Source organism: Saimiri boliviensis, chromosome 1 (genome assembly GCF_048565385.1).
Source record: "Saimiri boliviensis isolate mSaiBol1 chromosome 1, mSaiBol1.pri, whole genome shotgun sequence".
Classification (NCBI taxonomy): domain Eukaryota; kingdom Metazoa; phylum Chordata; class Mammalia; order Primates; family Cebidae; genus Saimiri; species Saimiri boliviensis.
The window spans coordinates 155,043,918-155,064,699 of record NC_133449.1 but is presented as its reverse complement, the minus strand read 5'-3'; the positions used below and the strand labels follow the sequence as shown (position 1 = coordinate 155,064,699).

General features: G+C 42.2%; 1 protein-coding gene and 1 non-coding gene across 4 annotated transcripts in view; one reads left to right on the top strand and one right to left on the bottom strand.

Annotated features, from left to right (window-relative positions):
• GEMIN5 (gem nuclear organelle associated protein 5) overlaps positions 1-20,782 on the bottom strand; it is a 64,434-nt gene that overhangs the window by 22,640 nt on the left and 21,012 nt on the right. For all 3 annotated transcript variants that reach the window (XR_012511952.1, XM_039477993.2, XM_074378810.1), the window contains exons 14-21: positions 16,170-16,309; positions 14,653-14,824; positions 10,460-10,687; positions 8,276-8,389; positions 7,467-7,589; positions 5,051-5,146; positions 4,512-4,649; positions 2,730-2,877 (exon numbers count right to left, since the gene is read on the bottom strand). Coding sequence is in view for 2 of the 3 variants with exons in the window: in XM_039477993.2 (XP_039333927.2) it covers positions 2,730-2,877; positions 4,512-4,649; positions 5,051-5,146; positions 7,467-7,589; positions 8,276-8,389; positions 10,460-10,687; positions 14,653-14,824; positions 16,170-16,309 (1,159 nt within the window). In the remaining variant the exon portion in view is untranslated. The remainder of the gene's footprint in view (positions 1-2,729; positions 2,878-4,511; positions 4,650-5,050; positions 5,147-7,466; positions 7,590-8,275; positions 8,390-10,459; positions 10,688-14,652; positions 14,825-16,169; positions 16,310-20,782) is intronic.
• On the top strand, positions 1,585-1,688 carry LOC120365865 (small nucleolar RNA U13). Its single transcript, XR_005580709.1, has one exon. It is a non-coding gene; the product is annotated as a small nucleolar RNA U13 (small nucleolar RNA).

Sequence of the window (20,782 nt, the reverse complement as noted above, 5' to 3'; positions counted from 1 at the left end):
TTAGAATTTTTCTGATGAGACTGATAGTGGTAATAAGGAACATGATACTTTAGGGTATTTTATAACGAGATATGTTAACATTTGGAAGATCTATACAACTCAGTAAATGAATATTTTTCAAATGACATACAACTGCTGAGGTGTAGCCAACATAAAGTTGTAGCTGGAAAAAAGTGTTTTATTAGATGAAAGCGATCTAGAGAGAGCAGTATCTTGAAAGTATTTTGGGACTTCTATTTCCAACCATGATGGAATAACTGGGACCAGACCCACCTTACTGCCATAAAACTAAAAAACTGGACAAAATGTCTGAAACAACTGTTCTCAGACGCTGCAGGCAGCACAGGACTGTTACCCCTAGGAGAACAGAAACTAACAACGTGAGCCCTATCTTGGCACTGGCTTTCTGCCTAAAGCCATTTTCTTAAGGAAAGCCCCAAAAAACCTCAGCAGTCTCTGACTTGAGAAGAGGGAACAGTGGAAATCTGAGGGGCAGCAGACTAGGAAGGAGGAAGCTGTCCAGACAAAGATATCCACAACTCTGCCTGGGGATCCCAGTAAGTCTTTGGCTAAATTCAAAGCCATATGTACAGGAAACTCCTTAAGTGTAAACAAAGAATGACTATGGAATTGTAAGCTGAACAATTCCCAGACATGACTCAGCACTTGGAGACATCTGAGTTTTGATTTGTTGAATGCATAAGGCATTCAATAAAGATACCAGAATGTAGGAGGTCCAAACTAATTCTAGAATATGATAAACCTGCCCTAACAAAATATAAAAACAAGCCATGAAAAGATCAAGCTGATGCCCAACTTTATTACTTGCCAAAACAAAGTTCATACTCTCTACAGGAAGACAACAAAAGCAAAGCAGGGTAGAACAAAAAGAAAATCTTGACCAAGTGCGGTGGCTCATGCCTGTAATCCCAGCACTCTGGGAGGCTGAGGCAGGAAGATTGCTTGAGCCCAGGAGTTGGAAATCAGTTTCAACACAGTAAGACTCTGTCCCTACAAAAAGCTAAAAAATTAGCTGGACGTGGTGGCACGCACCTCCTGAGTAGTCCAGTTACTCAGGGGTTGAGGCAGGAGGACTGCTTGATCCCAGGAGGTCAAAGCTACAGTGAGCTGTGACTGTGTCACTGCACTCCAGCCTGGGCAACACAACAAGACCCTGTCTCAGGCAAAGAAAAAAAAAAGAGAAAATCTCACCAAAGCACATCATATCAAATTACTGAAAAATTACTGATGGAGAAAAAGTCCTAAGCCTAGACAAATAAAAAATGCAAAATAACAGAGATAAAATCAGTGCAATAGCCAAGTCAAACACAAAGCAAGCCAAGAGAATGAAATGACTGACATCTCTGAAGTGCTGAAACAGAAAAACTTCCAATCTAGAATCCTATACCCTGTGAAATAATCTCTGAAATAATCTCAAAGTGAAATTATAGACTTTTATAGAAAAAAAAAAGTTGAAGTTCTTCAGGTGAAGGAATTGACAGTAACTGAAAACTTGGACCTACACAAAGAATGAAAAGTGCTGAAATAATAAGCTTGTAGGTAAATGTAAAAAAATGTTTAAAGATCCTTTTGTAGTTCACGAGTGTGATGACTGGGTACTCACACGCTCGTGTGAGATGTGCCACCCTTGCACCTTGTTACGAAGTCGGCACATTATCCATCGGATATGGACTTGGAAAAAAATACATATATAAAAAAAATTTATGAAAAATGTTGTTTAAAGAGCCTGTGAGGAGAGGCTGCAGTAAGCTATGATCTTGCCGCTGTATTCCAGCCTGGGCAAAAGAGCAAGACCTTGTCTGACCAAAAATAAGCATCAACTGTTTAAAGCAGGTGCCCCCAAACTGCGGCCCCCTGCCGCACCTCTTTCATTGGTGGTCAGTGAGAGGAGCACAGTATGTGGCGGCCCTCCAACGGTCTGAGGGACAGTGAACTGGCCCCTGTGTAAAAAGTTTGGGGACACCTGGTTTAAAGCAAAAATACTAATAGTATAATGTGTGGTTATAACATGTATCTAATATACCAAATACATGACGAAAGGAGAAAGGATGGAGTAAAAAGTATACTATTATATATAAAAAGTGATATAATATTATTTAGAAATAAACTGATAAATTAAAATACTCTACTAAAACTACAAAAATCAGCTGGGCGTGGTGGCGTGAACCTGTAGTTCCAGCTGCTCAGGAGGCTGAGGCAGTGGAATGGCTTGAACCCGGGAGGTGGAGGTTGCAGTGAGCCAAGATTGTGCCACTGCACTCCAGCCTGGTAACAGAGTAAGAGTCTTTTTCAAAAAAAGAAAAAAAACTACTCAGGCTGCCAGGCATAGTAGCTCACACCCATAATCACATAATCCCAGCTCTTAGGGAGGCAGAGGCTGATCTTGAACTCGGGCTCAAGCCATCTGTCCACTTCGGCCTCCCAAAGTGCTGGGATTACAGGCATGAGCCACGACACCTGGCCAATGTTACTTCCAAAAGAAATGTTAAACTTGAGAGTACATGAAAAGTTTTTGGGGTGTCTGGCAAGATTCAGCTTCACTTCAAAGCTGGGAATTAAAAAGGGAGTTCCTCTTGTAACAGTTCCTTAAGCTGTCCTTTTGTTTCATGCTATTTCTTCTATTTATGTTACTTTAACAATAGAGAAGTTTAGATCATTTTCACATTATGTCCAAGTATTTATTATCCCAACTCTAAGACCACACAGACCTGTAAAAATGGTTTGACTTGAGCAGCGCCACAGCTTCATACACTTTGTGGATGGAAAGTAGGTGAGAAGCAGCCTTGACATACTGATCCTGAAAACATAGCTGTTTGGCAAAAGCTTCCACAGCCCAGAGCCACACGTGGTAGCCAGCTGAAAAAATACAAGATGGTGGTTAAAAAAAATGTTGAAGAAAAAGTAAAAACAAAACCAAGTACATCTGGGTTGAAAAAGGCTTGTTTTCAGTCAATGCATTCAGCTGAACATTTAGATACCAATTCAGCTACCACTACAGATCATCTGCTTCATCTACACATTCTGAAACACCAGCTGTTTGATTATGCAACACAAACAAAACAGTACAAAGTTGAAAAGATACAGAAAGCAATGTGTGAGCACAGTTAGATAAATTCCAGTAATCAGAATTGATGAGCCAAACATGCTTACATGCTTTTTTCCTTTTGAGACAGAGTCTCACTCTATCGCCAGGCTGGAGTGCAGTGGCGCGATCCTGGCTCACTGCAACTTCCATTTTCGGTTTCAAGCAATTCTCCTGCCTCAGCCTCCCGAGTAGCTGGGACAACAGGCACACACCACCACGCCCGGCTAATTTTTTGTACTTTTAGTAGAGACGGGGGTTTCAACATGTTGACCAGGACGGTCTCAATCTCTTGACCTCGTGATCTGCCTGCCTTGGCCTCCCAAAGTGCTGGGATTACAGGTGTTAGCCACTGCGCCCGGCCTTTTTTTCTTTTCTTTGAGACAGGGTCTTGCTCTGTTGTTCAGGCTGGAGCACAGTGGCATAATCATGACTCACTATAGCCTTAACCTCTCCATGCTTGGGTGATCCTCCCACCACAGCCTCCCAAGTATCTGGAACTGCAGGTACAGGCCACTATGCCCAGGTAAGTTTTGTATTTTCTGTAGAGATGGGATTTTGCAATGTTGCCCAGGCTGGTCTCAACTCTGAGGCTCAAGCAACCTGCCCACCTTGGCTTCCTGAAATGCTGGGATTATAGGCATGAGTTACTGCACTCAGCATTTTTTTTTTTTTTTAAAAGAGACAAGGTCTCATGATGTCGCCCAGGACAGAGTACAGTGGCTATTCACAGGCACAATTAACAGTACCCTATGGGTTTGAACACCTAGCATTAAGCAATCTTCCTGCCTCAGCCTCCTGAGCAGCTGAGGACTTCAGACTTGTGCCATTGCATCTTTAAAATTTATCAGACATGGCCAAATTGTCCTTTGAGAAATTCTCAGCAATTATGCTTTTGCCATTGAAGTGTCAGTGACCTGCCTTTTTTTTAAAGGGGTTGGGTTGATTTATTAGTTTGTCTATTGCTGCAAACAGGATTAGCTTTGTGCCTGTTCGTAAGTGATTCTTTTTTTTTTGAGATGGAGTCTCACTCTGTCACACAGGCTGGAGTGCAGTAGCACAATCTTGGCTCACCACAACCTCCTTCTCCAGAGTTCAAGCGATTCTCCTGCCTCAGCCTCTCCTGTAGCTTGGATTACAGGCGTTTGCCACCATGCCTGGCTAATTTCTGCATTTTAAGTAGAGACGCGGTTTCACTATATTGGCCAGGCTTGTCTCAAGCTCCTGACCTCAAGTGATCCGCCCACCTCGGCCTCCCAGAGAGCTGGGATTGCAGGCGTGAGCCACAGCGCCCAGGCTTCGTGAGGTTTCAAGCTTGAGACTGATACAGCTAACAGCCATCTTGAATGGAGGTATCCTAGAGATGATAGAGCTTTTGTGGAAAAGAATAAACAAACAAAAACCATACCTGCTGGTGCCATAGCCACAAGGTTGTCTGTCAGCTCCCCTCTTTCTGCTGCAGTCTGGAGAACACCTTTGAGATCTCCTTTCCAAAGCATAAGCTGGTGAAATAACTCAGGGTGGCCATTTTCTAAGTGACCTTTTCCTGTTTGAAAGAGAGATAATGTTTGGAAGGTGTTTCAGAAACATCTGTCACCGACTTGTAGAAAAAGAAAGGTAAGACAGAAGAGAAAGCGAGCTCCTAAAATAAGCAGTCACTCTCTGATGGGTGTGTCACCTACCAGAGTGATTACAATGGGACCTGAAGCCCACTCGGTCACTGTGCACTACCCACCTTCACTTGCATTCAGAGTGAATGCCGTATGTTTAGGATCCTACGATGATGCAAGGGACATATCAACATGTAAGTCAGGGAGCTCAAAACCTAGTTAGTTGACATGTAAAACTAACCATTATATAATATCACAGGATGGTAGCCGTAAAAAAGGTGCACACGAAATTTAAGTATACAGATGGATGGGATTATGCTGACTGGATTTGCCTCACCTTCAATATCAATCATTCTGTACAGGGTAGCCCTGTCTGTGAAAAGCCCTAGATGAAATCTTTCCTCAAGATCAGCAGACACATCTTCATTCAGCTCTGTTAATTTAAAAAGGCAAAAAAAATCAGATGAAGTCATTACACAGGTTACAGTTTTCTGTCCAATAACTTCTAAATATATGTCTGGAACACCCACTTCAGACACTGAGAGAATCAGAGTTCTAACAGAGACTCTTGCAGTTATGAAGGGAGCAACACACAAAAACACTTATAACCTTAAAAGTGAACCCAATCGGCACGTATTTAAGTGCTGTAAAAAAACAAGCAAAGGGCCGGGTGTGGTGGCTCAAGTCTATAATCTCAGCACTTTGGGAGGCCGAGGCAGGCGGATCACCTGAGATTGGGAGTTCAAGACCAGCATAACAAACATGGAGAAACCCTGTCCCTATTAAAAATACAAAATTAGCTGGGCATGGTGGTGCATGCCTGTAATCCCAGCTACTCCGGAGGCTGAGGTAGGAGAATCACTTGAATCCGGGAGGCGGAGTTTGTGGTGAGCCAAGATTGCGCCACTGCACTCCAGCCTGGGCAACAATAGCCAAACTTTGTCTCAAAAAAAAAAAAAAAAAAAAAAAAAAGGCCGGGTGAGGTGGTTCAAGCCTGTAATCCCAGCACTTTGGGAGGCCGAGGTGGGCGGATCATGAGGTCAAGAGATTGAGACCATCCTGGCCAACATAGTGAAAGCCTGCCTCTACTAAAATACAAAAATTAGCTGGGAGTGGTGAAGCGTGCCAGTAGTCCCAGCTACTCGGGAGGCTGAGGCAGAAGAATTGCTTGAAGCCGGGAGGCAGAGGTTGCAGTGAGGCAAGATCATGCCACTGCACTCCAGCCTGGTGCCTGGCGAAAGAGCAAGACTCTGTCTCAAAAAAAAAAAAAAAAAAAAAAAAAAAAAAACCAGCAAAATGAAATTAATAAGTAAATGAAAGTCCTTAGTATTCACTGGGACTTAGCACAAGAGGATTCAATATTCATCCTTTGCTTTAAAAATAAAGTCAACTGAGTAATTTTTCAGTAAGGAAAATAATGTGAAACTATAAGGTTAACTATGTAAGTTATAGGAAGTCATCACAAAGCTCCAAAGAGAAGTCTATGTATACAATAAAAGCATAAAATATCTCCAGCAAGACACAAGAAACTGATAATAGTCTGATTACGTAATACAGACAAAACAGCACAAAATTAAAAGGAAATAAAGAAGTGGAAGTCCAGGATAGTGACTACCCTTGTTAGGGTGAGGGGAGACAGTCAGTGGGAGGGAGGATGGTCCTTCCGTTCCTGGAGGAGAGATAGGACTGGGAGGGAGATTTACTTTGAAAAAAATTTTTAAAAATTGGCCCAGGCTGGCCTTGAAGTGATCCTTCTGCTTCAGCCCCTTGAACATCTGGGATAATAGGCACTGTGCCTGGTGAGATTTACTTTCTTTTTTTTTTTTTTTTTTTTTTTTTGAGACGGAGTTTCGCTCTTGTTACCCAGGCTGGAGTGCAATGGCGCGATCTTGGCTCACCGCAACCTCCGCCTCCTGGGTTCAGGCAATTCTCCTGCCTCAGCCTCCTGAGTAGCTGGGATTACAGGCACGTGCCACCATTCCCAGCTAATTTTTTGTATTTTTAGTAGAGACGGGGTTTCACCATGTTGACCAGGATGGTCTCGATCTCTTGGCCTCGTGATCCACCCGCCTCGGCCTCCCAAAGTGCTGGGATTACAGGCTTGAGCCACCGCGCCCGGCCTACTTTCTTTTTATACTGTTTCAATTTCATTTTATTGTGTGCATCCCTTTTCTACATGTCAACTCCAAATTAAAAAAATAAAGTTGCTCAAATACCAAAAGAGTGGGAATTAAATGAAGACATTAAGAAACAAAAATAAGAAAACCCTTCAAGTAAAACTTCCAAAGCAAAAGTTTCCATCAAAAGTTTTTTTTAAGGAACTGCCGTATTATGTGTATGTATATATATGTATATATGTATTATGTATATTTCCAATAAGGAAAAAAATATTTTCTCCATAAGGATATTGTACAATAGGGAAAAATAGTTGAAGGAGTTTATTCATGCTGAGATATTTAAGCCAACATACCAATTCTGGCACACAGATGGCTGGGAGCAACTAGATTTAGAATGAAAGCAGAACACTACATCTCAAAGGCATGGCAGTACTGATAGTGGGTCACAATGGGGACTTTGGCAGCAGGGTATAGGGGTGCAGGGATGTGGAGGGAAGGGAAGACTGGAAAAGAACATACAAATACAGAAAACAATTTTAGACATTTCTTTGGGCATTCATTCAATAAATAAGTAAACATCTCTTATATGCCAGTCCCAGAAGACTATGGACGGGCCAACGAAGTACATTTTTGTACCTTTGGAGTGCTTTGCCTTTGCTAATACCAAACAGTCCTGATGAAGCTCCTCTTTGGATCTGTGGTCCAGGCTTGTACTCAGGGGAAGTGTGGAACGAGCTTTTCTCTTCTTGACTAAGGTTTCTGAAATGTAATGAAAGTACACACTATTTGAAGGAGAGCGAATCAGAAACATAAAACAGGAATGCCTATTGTGTGAATGTAACCTACTGGCAGGATGCCACGGGCACAGAAAATTCCCCCTCCTAATAAAGAAGCTTTCAAAATAAAATTGCTGGGGGCATTGTTCACAATATACACAAAAATGCTCCTGCTAACATTATTAACAACTGCAAAACATTTCATCAAGTGCTAAAAGAATTCAAAAGCATGACCCAAAATGGAAGACCGGGTGCAGTGGCTCATGCCTATAATCCCAGCACTTTGGGAGGCTGAGGTGGGCAGATCACTTGAGGCCAGGAGTTCGAGACCAGCCAGGTCAACATGGTGAAACGCCATTTCTACTAAAAATACAAAAACTAGCTGGGCGTGGTGGTGGGCACCTGTAATCCCAGCTACTCAGGAGGCTGAGGCAGGAGGATCACATGAGGGCGGGAGGTGGAGTAGTGAGCCAAGAGCACAGCACTGCACTCCAGCCTGGGCGAAGGGAGTAAAGACTCTGTCTTAAAAGAAAAGAAACATAATCAGAAAACCTACAAATATTGTAAACCTAAAAAAAGAAACAAGAAACCACACTGTTTTTTGACAGTAGCATGTACTATTTTAGGCTGCTTTAACAAAATACTGTATTTTAATTACTAGATACCAACCTGGCTTCTCTTTAGGTGGCTCCTTTTTCAGCAAAATGACTTTGTTATTAATGGTGACTTTTGACTTTTCAAAGCTTGAGGAAATTGGAGTGCAGATAACTGGTTCCCTAGAAACTACATCATGGGGGAAAAAAGAAAAAAAAGTTGAGGATAAAAACAATACAGAATTTCAGTTTTTAAAAATTTAGAGCCATTCCAAGCTCAGCAATGCAATCAATTTATCTATTACCAAAACTTTGAGATAATACACATTAGAAACGAAGCAGGGGTAGTTTTCCCTTCCCCACCTCACAAACTAGGTGTTTTCAGGAATCTGTGAGTCTATTACTTTGTTTTCATTGTTGCTGTTTTTTTTTTTTTTTTTTTTAAATGAAGTCTTACTCTGTTGCCCAGGCTGGAATTCAGTAGCGCAATCCTAGCTCACTGCAATTTCTGCCTCCCAGGTTGAAGCAATTCTCCTGTCTCAGCCTCCCCAGTAGCTGGCGAAAACCACCATGCCCAGCTAATTACTGTATTTTTAGTAGAGACGGGGTTTGGCCACCTTGGCCAGGGTGGTCAGTCTCAAACTCCTGACCTCAGGTGATCCATCCACCTCAGCCTCCCAAAGTACTGGGATTACAGGCATGAGCCACCTTACCCAGCTTACTTTGAACTTTGTGATAAGGTATAACTGTTGCCCAGGCTGAAGTGCAGTGGTACGAACACAGTCACTGAGGCCTTAACCTCCTGAGCTCAGGTGATTCTTCCCTCCTCAGCCTCCCAGAGTGGCTTGGACTATAGGCACAAGCCATTATGCTTGGTAATTTTTCTATTTTTTGTGGAGGTGGGGGTTCCCTATGTTGCCTAGGCTAGTCTCAAGCTCCCGGGCTGAAGCAGGTCTCCTTTCCTGGCCTCCCACAGTGCTGGGATTACAGGGATGAACCACCATGCCCGCCTTACTCTGAACTTAAGGAAAAAGCTTTGAACCCTCCGCAACTTTATACCAAAAGCCAAGGAGTTTCTATACTTTGCTCAAGCGACAAAGCACTTTTTACATTTTCAGGTCATAAAGTACTAATTGCATATTAAATTACACTAACAAAGTGTAACTTTAATAATAAAGAATATTAGATGTATGCAATATGGTGTCACAATCCTGAGCACATGAACTTTTTAAAAACAACTTCTTGATCCATGTTTTGTATAGCCATTTTGTGAAAGAAAGGCTCTTAAAAAAAAAAAAAAAAAAATGCCAGGTATGGTGGCTCATGTTTGTAATCCCAGCACTCTGGGAAGCCGAGGCAGGCGGCTGGGACTAGAGGTATGTGCCACTGTACCCAACTAGAAAAGCATTCTGATGGGCCAAAATAATACATCTATTAGTCTTTTTGCTCTTTACTTACCCCAACTATGTGTCTAACAGCAATCCCTTGGGATAGAGAGCAAATGGGGTGCCTTGTATCATATATACTAGACATTTTAATTCTGTCACATCAATATATTCTGTTTTAGAATTAAGCATGAGTCATTGCTTCTACTTAAACTATTTGCTATTTAGTCATTTATTTTAACAGGGTCCAGGTAGTTAAGGTAAATGTATAAAATTTTAAAAGTGCCAACATTTTTATTTAATAACAGTTTTTTTGGTCTTTAAACTAGAAATAGATTCTCATAATTTAGTGATGGAACACTGTTTTGTGAGAAATCTGAGAACCACCACTACAGCTTATCTCACTAGAACCTAAGAAGCACTCACACATTTTTTTCTGTGAGAAGACAGAAAGCCAGGTATAAACTCCAGGTGAGAGGAGTGAGAGCCTGCAAGTTCCCAAAGTGGTGGTAGCTTCTAGGTCAGACATTTGTAAGATACAGTGGTTTCTTTCAATAAACGTGGCTAATGATGTCATACTATTAACACTTTTCTCATGTAATTGCCTATGTACACACCTATCTCAGCTTCACTTTGTCCCATGGTTTCACCTTGCCCAAGTTGAATGTTTCCTCTATAGAAGTTTACTATTTCCACCCCAAACATCCACTAGAACCCCTTTAAAACTTCAAAGATGTTTATTTTAGAGACTTGAATAAAGCTTGAAAAAAAATAAAATGGGAAGGTCTGAGATAGCAAAGTTTCAAACTGAGTAAGGACCTAGCTTATTTTCTTAGACGTGAGACCCTAGTGATACGCAGGGTTCTGCCACGTACCCGCTGGGGTCAGGCCACAGGGTAATTCTGGCTCCCGTGCTTCCTCCTCCCCTTCTTGGTCTGACACACCATTCTCAACAGGTCCTGAATTCTCCTTCATGCTTTCTTCTTCATTCCCATCTATCGATTCCAGCTTTACAGGAGTTCTCAAGGTGGGCTTTTTCTTCTTTTTGGGCTTTGGCTTAGGTTGAGAGAGTCGTTTTTTCTCTAATTCAATACTTTTTTTGCCTAAAGGAATCAAAATGAAGGAAAGACTAAAATGTACACTCTTGGTTAAAAGCACTCTAAAGGTAAACTCCGATACCTCATTACTCTTTAATAGCATTTTTACCCTTTCCCTTCATTCCCAATGAACTTTTAGAGTTATATTATCATAATATTAACCAAACTCTTCTGAGATTTCATTAAATCACAAACATTATGCCCAATAGCACCCAAATACTTTAGTGTGTATCTTATGAACAAGGACATGCTCCAATATCATCACAGTACAACCATGGAAATCAGGAAATTAACGTAATACATTACTGTCATCTACTCCGTACACTCTACTTAGGTTCTGCCAATTTTACCCAGATGTCATTTATAGCGAAAGGAATCAATTCAGGATCACACAGTACGTTTGGTTGTCATGCCTTTCTGCTTCCCTTCAGCCTGGAACAGTTAGTTGCATGTTTTTTGACTTCCATAATTTGAAACTTTTGAAGATTATAGGACAGTTATTTTGTCCAACTGCCCTCAATTTAGGTCTGCCAGACATTTTTCACGACCAGATTTAGGGTGCACATCTTTAGCTGGAATGCACATTAGTGCTGCTGTGTTCATCCAGGGCAATCTGTGAGGTGCCAGCTTATTTTTATTTGTCCCATTTGGTTTACTTTGATCACCTGATTAAGGGGGTGTCTTACAGGTTACTCCCTAAAAGGGTATTTCCCGAACTACTAAGTATTTGCAGCTACTACAGGCGTCCCCAAACTACGGCCCGCAGGCCACATGTGGCCCTGAGGCCATTTATCCGGCCCCCCGCCGCACTTCAGGAAGGGGGACCTCTTTCATTGGTGGTCAGTGAGAGGAGCACAGTATGTGGCAGCCCTCCAACGGGCTGAGGGACAGTGAACTGGCCCCCTGTGTAAAATGTTTGGGGACGCCTGATCTACTAGCTTTAGTATTTACTGATGTTTCTTTTCTTTTTTTTTTTTTTTGAGACGGAGTTTCGCTCTTGTTAACCCAGGCTGCAGTGCAATGGCACGATCTAAGCTCACCGCAACCTCCGCCTCCTGGGTTCAGGCAATTCTCCTGCCTCAGCCTCCTGAGTAGCTGGGACTACAGGCACACGCCACCATGCCCAGCTAATTTTTTGTATTTTTAGTAGAGACGGGGTTTCACCATGTTGACCAGGCTGGTCTCGATCTCTTGACCTCATGATCCACCCGCCTCGGCCTCCCAAAGTGCTGGGATTACAGGCTTGAGCCACCGCGCCCGGCTACTGATGTTTCTTGATTAAAAACTGTTACCAGGCTGGGCGCGGTGGCTCAAGCCTGTAATCCCAGCACTTTGGGAGGCCGAGGTGGGTGGATCACGAGGTCAGGAGATTGAGACCATCCTGGTCAACATGGTGAAACCCCGTCTCTACTAAAAATACAAAAAATTAGCTGGGCATGGTGGCACGTGCCTGTAGTCCCAGCTACTCAGGAGGCTGAGGTAGGAGAATTGCCTGAACCCAGGAGGCGGAGGTTGCCATGAGCCAAGATCACGCCATTGCACTCCAGCCTGGGTAACAAGAGCGAAACTCCGTCTCAAAACAAAACAAAACAAAACAAAACAAAACAAAACAAAACAAAACTGTTAACATGATGACTGCCAAATAGTGAATTTTTTTCTTTTGAGACAGGCTCTTGCTCTGTTGCCTAGGCTGGAGTGCAGTGGCAGAATGGGTTTTGTGATGTTGGCCAGGCTGGTCTCAAACTCCTGGGCTCAAGTGATCAGCTCGCCTCCCAAAGTGCTGGGATTACAAACATGAGCTACGATGCCTGTCCCAAAGGGTGAACTTCCAATTCCAACATTTCACTCTACATTCATTAGTTGGCATAATACCACAGGGAAGAGCTTGTGCTTCTCTCCATTTATTTAGGCAGTCATTTATTTATTATATTCATCTGGACTCATTAATTCCTCCATTACTGTTATATTTACATTTGAAAGGTTTTTACATTAACATTTTAAGGTTTTTATCCTTTGCTTATTTTAAAATCATCTTTGAAATGTAATATAAAATACACCCACTTTTTAATACTTCGAGGAGTTGTGACGGATGTATGTAGTCATGTAACCTACCCATCACCACAATTACTTTTGCACCAATCTAATGTTTCCATCAAGCCTCTTTGTGGTAAGGTATACCTTCTGCTTGAGCCCCAGTAATCACTAATCTGCTCTTATTGTGGTTTAGTTTTGCCTACTGAAGAATTTCACATACTCTGGGCACAGAGGCTAATGCCTGTAATCCCAGCACTTTGGGAGGCCAAGGCAGGCAGATCACCTGAGGCCGGGAGTTCAATACCAGCCTGGCCAAGATGGTAATCTCTATCTCTACTAAAAACACAAAAGATTAGCTGGGCATGAGGCATGCATCTGTAGTCACAGCTACTTAGGAAGCCGAGGCAGGAGAATTACTTGAACCTGGGTGGCGGAGGTTGCAGTTAGCCAAGAGTGTGCTCTCCAGCCTGGCTGACAGAGTGAGACTGTGTCTCAAAAAACAAAACAGAACACCAAAAGAATTTCACATAAACAAAATTATACAGTATGTAGTCTCTTGTGCCTGGGTGCTTCTGCTTGGCATAATGTTTTATCGAGATTCATCCATTTTGTTCTTTATCTGTTGTTATCTTCTTTTTATTGCTAGGCAGAAGTCTACTATAGGGATATACCACAATTAATTCATTTATCTGATGACAGACATTTGGGTTGTTACCAGTTTTTGGTGATCACACATAAAGCAACTATGAGCATTCTTTTACAAGTCTTTATGTGGACATATCATTTCATTCCTTTGGGTGTGAATTTCTAGTTGTTTAATATATTCTTTTATTTAAAATTTAAAAAAATTTTATTTCACAGAAACAGTGTCTCCCTATGTTGCCCAGGCTAGTCCTGATCTCCTGGTTTCAAGCCACCTTCCTGCCTCAGTATCCCAAAGTGTTGGGATTATAGGAGTGAGCCACCATGCTTGGCCAATTTTTCCTATTTACTTTTATTTTGTAATTTTTGGTATAGATGAGATCTCGCTGTTTGTCAGGCTGGTCTCAAACTCCTGGCCTCAAGTGATTCTCTAGCCTTGGCCTCCCAAAGTGCTGGGATTATAGACATGAGCCATGTGCCCAGCAGTTGCTTAATGTATTTTGTCTAGTTTTCTAGTTGCTTATGGCATGTCTGATACCAATAAATCTTTCTTAGCTAGAAATGGAATTTTCTTCTTATTTCAACTACCATCTCAGATTTGGTCAGTGGGAGCTTCTTCAAGCTGTCTCTTTTGTCCCTTTGACATGTTTCCTTAAGTCTTAGAGTACTGCCTTCTTCTCTAGCATAAGAACATTTCAGTTTCAGTTTGTGTTTTTCCTGTCCCAGCCTGGAACCAGCCACTTCTCCAAGAAGCCATGGACACTTTTAATGGATAATGACATTTAGAAACCATGATCTGGGCTGGACTCGGTGGCTCATGCCTATAATCCCAGCACTTTGGGAGGCTGATGGGCAGATCACTTGAGGCTAGGGGTTTGAGACCAGCTTGGCCAACATATCTAGACTCTGTCTCTATTAAAAATACAAAAAAACTGGCCGGGCATGGTGGTGTGTACCTATAGTCCCAGCTATTAGGGAGGCTGAGGCACAAGAATCGGTGTAACCCAGGAAGTGGAGGCTGCAGGTGACCAAAATTGTGCTACTGCACTCGAGTCTGGGCAACACAGCAAGATTCTGTCTGAAAAAAGAAACCAAGATCTGAGTGCTAGGTATGCTCTTTCCTATTGTAGGTGGTGCTGTTCTCAAGCCCTCATGCCTGCCTTCTTGCTTAGGCTCGGACCCATGCCATACTGACACTAATGTCCCGCACAAATGTATTCCTTGCTCAGTCCTCATGAACTCAATTATTAAGAAAGGGAGAAAAATAATTAGATAAGCCCCAGGTTCTGACTGACCTTGAGGAGGCCGGGAATGATCTTGCATGGAAGTGAGCCACCTGTACACACAAAAGTCATCTGCCCCTGAATAGATGCAGTCTGGATCCAAAGGAGACCACACCACGCAAAGCAGTCGACCTCGATGTCCTCGGAAATTACACAGGGGTTCTTCCCGGAGAGCATCCCACACCTAAACCCAAAAGTACGACCGAGTAGACATTTTCTGGTTATTCTATTGTTTGGTGATATGTTTTCTAATTAAAAAAAAGAAAAATCTATGGCTTCTTATTTCCTCATGTGATTTGGAGTTTTCTCTTAGAAGTTCAATTTCAGAAGAGTCCTATTTCCCGTGGGAGGCTTCTGTGCTCTGAGGTGTACAGGCATTCCTATGGCGGTGATTTTGAATGAGCTTCTACTGGTGTCCTATGGATTTCACTGTCTTAAACCTACACTGTATGTTAACTTTTGGGTTTGAGATTCTGGTATTATGAAGAAAATAGCCCATAACCAGTCTGGAAATTACAGTTCTAATTTCTCTTAGGTTATTCTTTTGTCTCCAATTCCTTGAGCAATTGGCCAATTTCCTTTCTATTTCTTGAATTATTCTGAACTCAGTTTCACAGAAGGCAGCAATTTGTGGCTCTTAGCTTTGTGCAGTTAGCTCAGTTACAACTCAACACTGAGAGACAGAAACATTATGGATGTTAGGTCTCCAGCTTCTAGTGTCTATTCTGGTTCTGATATCCAGAAGTCCTCTCTCATAGATCTGGCTTGGCATTTCATCTTTTTTTTTTTTTAGAACTTGGAGATTTCTAACTGACCAATTTATTATTAAAAATTTTGTGATTTTGGCTGGGCGCGGTGGCTCAAGCCTGTAATCCCAGCACTTTGGGAGGCCAAAGTGGGTGGATCATGAGGTCAAGAGATCGAGACCATCCTGGTCAACATGGTGAAACCCCATCTCTACTAAAAAATCAAAAAATTAGCTGGGCATGGTGGCGTGTGCCTGTAGTCCCAGCTACTCAGGAGGCTGAGGCAGGAGAATCGCCTGAACCCAGGAGGTGGAGGTTGCAGTGAGCCGAGATCGTGCCATTGCACTCCAGCCTGGGTAACAAGAGTGAAACTCCGTCTCAAACAAAACAAAACAAAACAAAACAAAACAAAAATTTGTGATTTTTAGTCACCATTTTACTGTCTGAACAGAAGAGAGTACTTTGTACATGTTAGTCCACCATACTGATAGTGAATCAGAGAGAAATCTGTAAAAATGTTAGCGTTAACTATTTCATACTGATACTTTTCCCTTCATCTAAGTAAAAACAAAACAAACAACCCCCCCTGCCACCCCCAGTCTTAGCCTGCTAAAGGCCCAGCTATGCGGAATAAAACTAAAATGTCTCCTAGAGCCTAGAACGTCTCCTTCTGTAGATGATGATAATGGGGGAGGGAAAACCTGTTCATAACTGAGGGAAAAGAAGAAAGAGTTTGTTAGAGAATATAGTGAAGGACCCACAGGGACAAGTACACAATAATACCTGGGCTGTACCATCATAGGAAGCAGATACCAGCCTTCCATCATGATGTGGGCTCCACGCCACACTGGTAATCTTGGCTGTATGCCCTGAGAGAGTCCGGTAGGGCTCTGTAATGGTCACTGGAGACTCAGGGCTGCTCTCTAAAAGGCAAAGGAAATACGTCACTGCTAACAGTAACAAAAAACAAAACAAGCAAAAAGCATATCTAGGAAGGCATGCACATGGCAAGAATCAAGATTTTGCCATAGACTTTCAAGGTGACTTTTTTTTTTTTTGAGACAAAGTTTCCCTCTTGTTGCCCAGGCTGGAGTGCAATGGCACAATCTCAGCTCACTGCAAACTTCACTTCCTGGGTTCAAGCGTTTCTCCTGCCTCAGCCTCCCGAGTCTAAGGGATTTTTAGCAGGCAACACTGTTAGTTATTAAGAGTGTGGGCACATCCACAGTACTTAGCATATAAGATTACCACAAGAAGTGTTAGCTCTCATTATCACTTACAGGATATTCTAGCTATAATGTATAATCTGAATATATCAGACAAATGCAAAATGAGAAAGTATCTACAAAATAAGTGCCTATCTTCCTCAAAAATGTCATGTAAGATTAAAAAAAGGCTGGCTTGGCCAGGCATGTTGGCTCATGCCTGTAAATCCCAGAACTTTGGGAGGCCGTGGCAGGCAAATTGCCTGAGTTCAGGAGTTTAAGACCAGGCTGATGAAACCCTGACTCTACAATAAATATACAAAAATTAACCAGAGGTGTTGGTATACACCTATAGTCCCAGCTACATGGAAGGCTGTGATAGGCGGATTGCTTGAGCCTGGGAGTCAGAGATTGCAGTGAGCTGAGATCGTGCCACTGCACTCCAGCCTGGATTACAGAGTGAGACCCTGTCTCAAAAAAAAAAAAAAAAAAAAAAAGAAGGAAAACACACACACACACAGCCTAGCCAGGCATGGTGGTGTGCGCCTGTAGTCCCAGCTACTCGGGAGCCTGAGGTGGGAGAATGGCTTAAGCCCATGAGGAGTTGGAGGCTTTGGTGAGCTATGACTGTACCACTGCATTCCAGCCTGGACAACACAGTGAGACTCAGTTTCTAAAAAATAAATATATACACACATAATTCTTTTTTTTTTTTTTTGAGACGGAGTTTTGCTCTTGTTACCCAGGCTGGAGTGCAATGGCGTGATCTCGGTTCACCGCAACCTCTGCCTCCTGGGTTCAGACAACTCTCCTGCCTCAGCCTCCTGAGTAGCTGGGATTACAGGCACGCGCCACCATGCCCAGCTACTTTTTTGTATTTTTAGTAGAGACGGCGTTTCACCATGTTGACCAGGATGGTCTCGATCTCTTGACCTCGTGATCCACCCGCCTCGACCTCCCAAAGTGCTGGGATTACAGGCGTGAGCCACTGCACTCGGCCAATACATACATAATTCTTAAAAGGCTCAGAAATTATTATAGATGAAAGGAGACTAAAGAGACATGACAACCAAATGCAAACAGGTGATCCTGCGTTGGAATCTGCACTGGAGAAAAAAAAAAATCACTATTAAGGACATTATTGCATCAACTGACACAACTAGAATATGGGTGTCAAATTATTTTACCCTTTTTTTTTTTTTTAAACAGACTAGGTCTTACTTTGTGGCCAAGGGTGAAGTACAGTCACACAATCATAGCTAACTGCATGCAGCCTCCAACTCCTGGGCCCAAGGGATCCTCCTACTTCAGCCTGTGGGCAACTGGGCCAACATGTCCAGCTAATTTTTTTTTTTTTTTTTTGAGAGAGAGTTTCACTCTTGTTGCCCAGGCTGGAGTGCAATGGCACAATCTTGGCTCACTGCAACCTCCACCTCCCAGGTTCAAGTGATTCTCCTGCCTCGGCCTCCTGAGTAGCTAAGATTACAGGCATGTGCCACCACGCCCGGCTAATTTTGTATTTTTAGTAGAGACAGGGTTTCTCCATGTTGGTCAGGCTGATCTCGAGCTCCTGACCCAAGGTGATCCGTCCACCTTGGCTTCCCAAAGTGCTAGGATTACAGATGTGAGCTACCATGCCCGCATGTCCAGCTAATTTTTTTTTTTTTTTTTTTTTTTTTTGAGACGGAGTTTCGCTCTTGTTACCCAGGCTGGAGTGCAATGGCGCGATCTCGGCTCACCGCAACCTCCGCCTCCTGGGCTCAGGCAATTCTCCTGCCTCAGCCTCCTAAGTAGCTGGGATTACAGGCACGCACCACCATGCCCAGCTAACTTTTTGTATTTTTAGTAGAGACGGGGTTTCACCTTGTTGACCAGGATGGTCTCGATCTCTCGACCTCGTGATCCACCCGCCTCGGCCTCCCAAAGTGCTGGGATTACAGGCTTGAGCCACCGCGCCCGGCAGATGTCCAGCTAATAATTTTTAAAACTTTTGTAGAGTTGGGGTTTCGCTACATTGCTCAGGATGGTCCTGAACTCCTGGCTTCAAGTGATTTTCCTGCCATGGCCTCCTAAAGTGTTAAGATTACAGGCATGAGTCACCATGCCTAGCCTAAACTAGTTGTTTAAATTGACAAATAATAGTTAGATATATTTTTGGGGAACGATTAAACTATCGTATATTAAGTTAAACCAACAAACTAATAATGGGTAGGAAAAACTACGTAAACATACGCACACAGAATAAAGCTAATGTGACAACACATTAAAAACTGTTGAATCTATTAATAGGAAAAAGTATATGAGATTTCTTTGTACAATTCTTGTAACTTTTCTCCAAGTCTCACTTTTTCAAAATAAGAAGGTAAAAATTAAATGAATGGATTCGGGCAGTTTTCTTCCCTTCTCTATTATTTAGTAGATGTGATATAAAGTGGATGATTAATTTGGAATCCCAATAATAATCATAAGATCAGAATCAGCTAACATATGTTCATTAGTTAGACACTGTCTATTATTTACCATTAGAAAAATGTATCTATATTTTAATACTTTTTCCATATTGCTTTTAATCCAGGAGAGTCACTACTAGAACAAAAAGTATTTTTTCTTGTTACAAATAAGATTCTTAGGCCGGGTGCGGTGGCTCAATCCTGTAATCCCAGCACTTTGGGAGGCCGAGGCGGGTGGATCACGAGGTCAAGAAATCGAGACCATCCTGGTCAACATGGTGAAACCCCGTCTCTACTAAAAATACAAAAAATTAGCTGGGCATGGTGGCGTGTGCCTGTAATCCCAGCTACTCAGGAGGCTGAGGCAGGAGAATTGCCTGAACCCAGGAGGCGGAGGTTGCGGTGAGCCGAGATCCTGCCATTGCACTCCAGCCTGGGTAACAAGAGCGAAAACTCCGTTTCAAAAAAAAAAAAAGATTCTTAGAAAACTGATGAAAGGGCCAAGTACAATGGTTCATGCCTGTAATTCCAGCACTTTAGGAGACCGAGGTGGGTGAATCACAAGATCAGGAGTTTGAGACCAGCCTGGGCAACACGGTGAAACCCTATCTCTACTAAAAGTACAAAAATTAGCTAGGCATGGTGGCATGTGCATGTAATCCTAGCTACTCAGGAGGGTGAGGCAGAACTGCTAGAGCCGGGACCTGGGGACAGAGGTTGCAGAGAGGTTGCAGAGGTTGCCACCACACTCCAGCCTGGATGACAGGCGAGACTTTGTCTCAAAAAAATAAAAATAAAAAAGCTACTGGAAGTAAATTCTAGAGAAGTGAAAATGTCAACTACTTTCACTATGGCTGAGAGCATGTTTTATATCACTCTGAAAACAGTTCAGTGTCGGATTATAATTTCTTCATATCCTAATATGTTATGAAGAAATTATATCTTTTTTTTTTTTTTTTTACCTTTTTTTACCTTCATATCCTAATATGATATGAAGAAATTATATCTTACCTTTTTTCCTAAAAAAGTAATCCCACTTCACTCATATTTAAAAATGGCTCTTCTGACCACCTACTATGGTTTTCCCAGGTGCCGAAGGGGCCTCAATGAAATTTAAGATTCCTTATGGAATAAATCATCCCCACATGGAAGTTAACTCACTAGGTGAGGCGTAGCACTTGCTAGAACACATACAGACTCTGCAATTAGATACTCTGAGGTTGAATCTGGGCTCTATCATGTATTAGCGAGGACACTTGCTTGAACAGTTAACCTTTCTGGGCCTCAGTTTAATCTTGGGAAAATGAGGATAACAATACCTATCACCCTCACAGGATTTAGGAGGATCAGGTATAATCAAACACAGGAATGAGGGATGTGTCCTGAGTTTGTGGTTAACACTCCAAAACTGCTGGAGGAAGTATTAAATGATATAATGTTTTTAGAGAGCTGTTTAGCAATAACTATTAAAAAACTACATCTTTTTACCAAGCAATTCTACTTCTAGAATTTTCTATATGAAAAATATTCATGTTCATGAAGATATATGTATAAGGCAGTTTATTATAATAGTAAATTGTAAAAAAAAATGTAAATAATTTGAATGTCATTTAATTGTGAAATGGATAAATTAGTATGTCCATATAATACAATAAACAGACAATTTAAAAAAAAAATTTTTTTTTTTGTAGAGGAGGGGTCTCACTACATTGCCCAGGCAGGTCTCAAACTCCTGGTCTCA